Source organism: Spinacia oleracea, chromosome 5 (assembly GCF_020520425.1).
Source record: "Spinacia oleracea cultivar Varoflay chromosome 5, BTI_SOV_V1, whole genome shotgun sequence".
Classification (NCBI taxonomy): domain Eukaryota; kingdom Viridiplantae; phylum Streptophyta; class Magnoliopsida; order Caryophyllales; family Amaranthaceae; genus Spinacia; species Spinacia oleracea.
Window position 1 is genome coordinate 119,968,918 of NC_079491.1, and position 7,192 is coordinate 119,976,109.

Sequence of the window (7,192 nt, forward strand, 5' to 3'; positions counted from 1 at the left end):
AGTAAAAATAAGAAATATATATGACACAAACAAATTGATTAATTATTTGTTGATAAATAAGAAAAATAACAAAATAATATTTTCTTAACTAGCGGCGCCCCGAGGCGCTCTTTAGCATTTGCCTTGTAATAACTTTGAAACGTTTGCATCAAAAAAAGAAATTTGAAACGTGGTGGTCAAGTATATATTAACGTACTTAACGAAATCGACGACCCAAAGCTAATATTTCCACTCCACAATATATAAAGAGAACCCCTCCTATTGAGTCCTACTCCTTCAACCTCTGCATCTTTGACCAGGCCAAGGGTTTACAGTTCTTCGTCGTTAGGCCATTCTCCATCAAGATCAAATCAACCTCGTAAGTCTCCATTCTCCATTCTCCAATTTTGGTTTGATTATTAATTGAGTTGTTATTCGTTCTTCTTTTTAATCTATCTGCAATCATTAATAACATTGGGCAGATATATATGGGTGGTTTGGCGAAGCTTCCCGTGGAAGGGGAGCGTAACATTTTGGTGACGAGTGCACTTCCTTACGTGAATAACGCACCTCATCTAGGCAACATTATAGGATCCGTCCTTAGTGCCGACGTTTTTGCAAGGTTTTGTCGTCTCAGAGGCTACAATGTGTTGTACGTTTGTGGGACTGATGAATATGGGACGACGACTGAGGTTAAGGCCGCGCAGGAGAATGTAACGTCTAGGGAGATCTGCGACAAGTATCATCCCTTGCATAGGGATACTTACAACTGGTTCGATATCAGTTTCGATCATTTTGGTCGAACTTCTACTCCACAACACACTCAGGTTTGTCAACAAGTTTTTGAAAAGCTCATTGCCTGTATCAATGGTATCAGAGCCGACCACCGCTCCTAGCACCACATGTGACCGATGGAGGTGACGCCGGTGCTCGTCCGGGGCTAGGAACCTTCTCTCTTTGCCTAGCGCAAAGCCTGCCACATGAGGGCATGTGGCTGCGAAGAGGGGTGGTATGTTACGGTCCATTGTAAGGTATGGGACTTAAGTCCCACATCGGTCACCGGAACGACATGCTCAAGGAAGACACATTTGATCAGGTTTGCAAATTATTTCATCTGTTTGATAACGTACGTTATTCCTTTATTATGGCTTAATGTCTTATCGTTTAGGGTTCGAATGGGGTACTTTTGCCTATTAATTAATCATTTTGTTTTTGACAATTTAAGGAAATTCATTGCGAACAAGGATGCTTGAAGAAAATTTATTCATTAGTAATTGGCTGTTAGGTTGATTGTAATGTATACAAATATGTTTCGATTTTCTTTTTTTGTTTTTGGTAATTGTTCGAGTTTTGGCGAGTTAATTACTTAGTGCTAAGATCTGGACATAAGTATTGGAATTAAACAAGTAATTAATCGGTGATTCATATAATTTTTTTTTTATTATTAATTAGCAATTGTTCAAGTTTTGGCTGGTTAATTAGTGCTAAGATCTGGACAGAATTATTGGAATTGAATAAGTACGTGATCAATCGACGATTCATATAATCATACTCCGTATTTAACTTGGTTGAATTGAGTAGCGGCTTTGTTTTATTCCAGTTTTTGATTAATTAGCACTTTCTAGTAGCTAATGACCTGTTTTAGTTGACTAGAAAACGTGTTTAGTTTGATATTTTTGTTTCTATAATTATTTGAGTTTTGGCTAGTTAATGAGTGCTATGATCTGGACAGAATTATTGGGATTGAGCAAGTAATCAATCGATGATTCATATAATCATAATTAGCTTGGTTGCATATATTGAGATTGTTGAATTAGTTAGTTGTTGTACGGCCTGTTTTAGTTTACTAGAATTCGGGTGCTAAGTACTACTCCATAGCTTAACTAGTCTGATTCTAATAGTTCTTTGTAGCGTAGAATTGTGCTAATTGCAAACTTGAATCTACATATCTGATCTTATCATTATAGCTGTACATGAATTTAGTAGTACTTAATTAGTATTAATAAAATTCTCGCGTAAAATTCAAGAGGAAGTCAGTGGTATTGCCTTTGTTTGTGATGTGGTAGCAAATTAAAGTCTGTACATTTTACCCTGGAATGTCAGAGTTTTGGCGTTGAAGTAGAATTCTGATTAGGTTTATGGGTTTTCTTTCCATTGTCAGTTGTATTGTGAAGGATGCTTAAAGTTCTTGGCGGATAATTTTGTTGAAGGCCAGTGCCCTGGCTGCCATCATTCTTGTAAAGGTGATCAATGTGAGCTATGTGGTGCGTTTATAAATGCTCGAGAGCTATTGAATCCTGTCTGCACGGTATGCTTTTTATTTTCTTTTCTAATCTATCGATCACTTTCATATCAATATATTTTCTTACTGATTCAGTTACAATATGGCAGATTTGTCGGAGTTCAAGCCTGTCACTCCGCAGCACAGAACATCTGTTTCTTCAACTAGCTTCTGTACATGGAGATCTTAGGCACAATTGCAACAAACTGACCTTTTCAAATCAACAAGCTGAAAATGATTCGAAGCAACTTCTTGATCAGGCAGAACTCCTACCGAAGTGCATCACTCGTGATCTTAAATGGGGGGTTCCTGTTCCTGTTGAAAAGTTTAAAGATAAGGTATACATACAATTTAATTGGTTTCCTTACTTGAAATTAATGTGTGGTTTCTAGGCTGGTTCAGTTTCTGATTTCTTGTTTTACGGTACTAGGTGATGTATGTTTGGTTCGATGCTCCCCTCGGTTATGTTTCCATCACAAAGTGTCACACATCCGACTGGGAGCTGTGGTGGAAAAATCCACAGAAAGTTGAGCTACATCAGTTCATGGGGAAAGACAACGTCAAATTTCACTCAGTAAGATTCTTGTCTTTACTTACCTCCATGACTCCATTTTCTTTGTGTATCCTTGAGAATTAATTGCCTGACCATCACTCTTGCTTCAGGTCTTTTTCCCTTCATATTTGATTGGCACTCGTGAAAACTGGACCCTTCCACATTCAATACATGCAACTCATTTTCTCTTATTTAGAGGAGGTTCTCACTTCTCTCTTGACTCATGATTACTTTCTTACATCATTTATTCGTTTGCTTGCTACATCTAAAGACAATTAATCTCAACTGTTTTTTCATCTTTGTTGTTAACTTTTCTTTTTAATGGTAATGCCTTCTGCAGGGAAATTTTCAAAGAGCAAGGGCCTTGGTGTTTTTGGCAATGATGTGAAAAAAACAAATATACCTGTAGAAGTATGGCGGTACTATTTGATCAGTGTTAGACCGGAGGTAAGCTTTTGAGGTCACGTACAGTTGGTTGACGCTTCTGTTTTTAAGTTTCCTTGTTAATCCTCCCTTGAAACTCTGAGTTTAAGGTTTGGATGACATTGGTGATCAAATACATGTTTTCATCATTCTCTTATCACTGGTCTGTTATTGATTCTGAATTGCATGTTTACCTTGTCAGACAACTGACTCAACGTTTTCTTGGGAGCACTTGCAAGCAAAACTTAACAGTGAGCTTGCTGATAATTTGGGAAACTTTATCAATCGTGTACTCACCTTTGTTGCTAAACCCTCTGGTAAATTTGTCTCTCTTTAATTCCCTCCCTATCTGCTTCATTTCATTGGATTCTCATTTGTAAAGACGGTATCAAATAATATACACATTGTCATAATTATATGTAATGCTTCTTAGAGTTGTTATGAAAGGAGAATGAGAAACTCTTTAACAAAAGGTGTTGTGATGAGTGACATTCTTGTGCGAGTAAATCTCTTATTCGCTTATTTAAAACAAATTTCTCTGCGCGCAGGCAAAGGTTATGAATCTATTATCCCACTTAATGTCTCTGGTGCTAGTGAGATAGACTTGGACCTGGGTGCTAAACTGCACGACTGCGTGCAAGAATATGTCAAGGCTTTGGAGCAGGTAGCCTTTCTTTCATTCTTAATTTGGTTTTCCTCCTTTTTCCTGAAATATTTATCACGGGATGTACTTTTTTGTTCTTTAATTTTTGTAGGGTAAGTTGAAGGATGGGTTGAATAAAGCAATGGCTATTTCTGCTGATGGAAACAAATATTTCCAGGTAATGGGAAGTTGTTTCGGCTTAATTGGTTCCATACAAATTAGATGCTTAAGTCCAGTTAATTTATTGCTTGCTGTTTAATATTTATCAGTCTAACACTGATATTATGTTGATGTTACAATTGCATTACAGGAAAATAAAGTATGGGAACTTTACAGGGAAGACAAAGCCAGGTGTGATTTTGTTGTCAAAACTTTAATTGGAGTAGTTTGCATTCTTGCAAGTGTGCTTGAACCATTCATGCCATCATTTACCGCAGAGGTACTGTTTTTTTACTTTGATCAAACTAGTTGATTGATTAATCTCATTCCTTTGAATTAATTTTGTACTGCTGTGGTTTTGCATTGTCAGGTATTGCAACAGCTTAATTTACCGGCTCACGAGTTTAGACTTGATGATGTAAACATCATAAAGGCTGAGAGGCCATGGGAAATCGCTCCCCCGCTTCATAAAATTGGAACTCCAAGGGCTTTGTTCAAGAAGCTCAAAAATGAACATGTTCAAGCTTTGGAGAAACAGTTCAGTGGTAACCAGAGTCACCCAAGTTAGAAATTTAAAACCAAGTAAACCATATTATTTAGCCTTAATGATGTAGGTTTATGATTACGATAATCATGGACAAATTCTCTTGATAGTTATGATTAAACATGTGTTGTTAATTATTAAAGAAAATAGATCTGAGTACGTAGAGATTAATTTGCCTAAGATGGTGTAAACTAACAAACCGCAGGCGAAAGGTCTTACGCGTACAAGGTGCATCCCGGGATAACTTTTGCCCAGTTTTTTGAATTTTTTATAGTATGAAAGAAAAGTTGATGGATAAACAATAGAAATGGTTAAATTATTAATTCTATACAATATTAATGATTTTGAAAGAATATTTTTTTATTAAAGTGAAATTTATCACTAAAAAATTAGATAACATCTATATATATAACGGAGAAACTTTCAAAAATATTAAGTTAATTTTACTCCGGGATACAATATTTATTATACACCACATTTAAATAAGAATTTGTGAACCGTAAGTAAATCATCATTGATATTTTTGGGTCCATTTTTTTAAGAGAGATTATCGAATATTAGTATGTCGGTTATTTGGTCTGAGATTATCGAAGGGGGGGCCATGTTGTTGTTTGCGCGTCATCATCTTTCTAAGCTTGTGGGAAAATCACGATCCTTCAGAGAATTTACTCTATATACGCTCGAATACTTTGTCCCTTAATTAATGTATTAGCTCGACTTCCCCCTTAAAGGAGAGCAAAAGAGAAAAATAAATTTGTTCATAATTTCTCAGGAATAGTGATGGACAAAGAGGACATATTTTGTGAGCAATTAAGCGTTGTTATACTTGAATTAACAATGTTATCAACCTCTCTGCAATTGCAGGGTTGCGTACGTCCTACCTCCCCTTACTCCGCTTTTTACGGGAGTCTCTTTGAGACAATGAGGTAATGATAATGATGATGATCAACCTAGCCTATGTGTATTTCATCAAACAAGTTTATAAGTTCATATTATAAAATTCCAGACAAAATATATCGAATTAAAGAAAGAAATCAAGTAGAGTCTCCTTAGTCAAATTTTGAGAAAAAACTGTTTTTGTTATGAAATTAGGGAGAAAAGGGAGAGAGAGGAACAGAGAAACGGGCGGTTATGATTCTTATTCCCATCAACATAATATGTACACATACATACATTATATAGGATAAAGATGCCAGGGGTATAATGGGCATCCCAAAACAATATATTTATAACACTCCCCCTTGGATGTCCATTATCTAAAATAATACAATGACTTTGTAATGTACATGAGATGATGCCTCATTAAAAACCTTACTAGGAAAACCCTGTGGGATAAAAAACTAGTGAAGGAAAAGAGTACAACACTCATCATAATACGCTTGGGATGTTGCCTCGTTAAAAACCTTACCAGGAAAACCCAGTGGGACAAAATCATGGTTAAGGAAAAAAGAATGCAACGCGTATTTTCTCCCCCTGATGAATACATCACTTGAGATCTTCTGGTTCAATGAATCAAAATTGTTGATAAGTTTTCAAATGTAGCAACATGAAGCTCCTTGAAAGTTGATTCTCCACAATTTGACTTGAATTTTCAAATCTTCACTTGTATGCGCTAGGTGAGTATTTATATCACCAAACTTTTGAAAATAATACCTGAAATAAAGATATTTTCTTGTACATAATATACAAAATGTATCCTTAAATATTGGACATATATAAACCTTCTTCTGGAGGTCATAAGTAGTAGCAATCATCAATGTTGATCAAAATTTCTCTAGTCATACTTTCATGACAATACATGATAAATAATAATATCATTGTCCAACTTAGGGTATAATGTAATTTATGGTTCTTCTGGACCATAAAATAAAACTCAATGTAAGGACATTACATACTTTTATCTTATAATTTTGAATCAACTCATATTTGTACAAGAATTCTTCCGTGAATATACTAATATGTATATTTCATAATTCTCAAGTACTCAAACTACTGGTTGAAACGACAATTCAAAAACACTCTTCAAGAGTTTAGATAATATTTGATCAATGTTATGACATTCATATGTAAAACTTAAAGGGCTATATGTTTAAGAATATCATGTATAAGTTCTTCAGAAACTTTTCTTATTTGCATGATTCATAACATGTTATTAAATCAATAATACATATTTCTTTCGCAATTATTAGCCCAATGGAGTAAGAATCACCTCTTATAAGTTTCCATAAAGTTGCAAATCCGTCTTACCATTCTTTGAATGCATATTAATATACAACATCATAATAGTTTTGAAACATGTAATATGAAATTATAAATGGATAATTCTACATCATACCATGATAAAATATAAAACAAACTAAATGTATGATGAATGATGCATTTACCTATTAACTACACATGTATATGAATGCAAGACTCAAATGCAAAACACTGTACAGTGTGGATATTTCAAATCTATAACTTGTTGGACTTCAGGTCCATGAGCTCATTTGATCATTATAATGATGTCTACATCGAAATAGACATAAATTTACAATCTCCTATTCAATCCATTATTTCTCGCATATGCATTCATCAAAATTCTTTAACATATACTTTGCATGCTATTCA

General features: G+C 34.9%; 1 protein-coding gene across 1 annotated transcript; it reads left to right on the forward strand.

The window, feature by feature from the left end:
- The first annotated feature begins 245 nt into the window (after positions 1 to 245).
- On the forward strand, positions 246 to 4,827 carry LOC110789801 (methionine--tRNA ligase, cytoplasmic-like). The gene is made up of 13 exons (XM_056828826.1): positions 246 to 358; positions 462 to 834; positions 1,038 to 1,075; positions 2,141 to 2,287; positions 2,371 to 2,598; positions 2,691 to 2,834; positions 2,924 to 3,014; positions 3,154 to 3,260; positions 3,439 to 3,553; positions 3,785 to 3,900; positions 3,992 to 4,057; positions 4,190 to 4,318; positions 4,409 to 4,827. The coding sequence occupies exons 2-13, from the start codon at positions 468 to 470 to the stop codon at positions 4,604 to 4,606; spliced, it is 1,746 nt and encodes a 581-aa protein (XP_056684804.1). The 5' UTR covers positions 246 to 358; positions 462 to 467; the 3' UTR covers positions 4,607 to 4,827.
- Positions 4,828 to 7,192: the final 2,365 nt, after the last annotated feature.

Bases quoted from the DNA above. Each gene is read 5' to 3' on its own strand.
- LOC110789801 (XM_056828826.1), top strand. From the start codon at position 468: ATGGGTGGTTTGGCGAAGCTTCCCGTGGAAGGGGAGCGTAACATTTTG. The intron at 1,076-2,140 runs GTTTGCAAATTA...TTCCATTGTCAG, and splicing joins AGGAAGACACATTTGATCAG to TTGTATTGTGAAGGATGCTT. The intron at 3,901-3,991 runs GTAGCCTTTCTT...TAATTTTTGTAG, and splicing joins ATGTCAAGGCTTTGGAGCAG to GGTAAGTTGAAGGATGGGTT.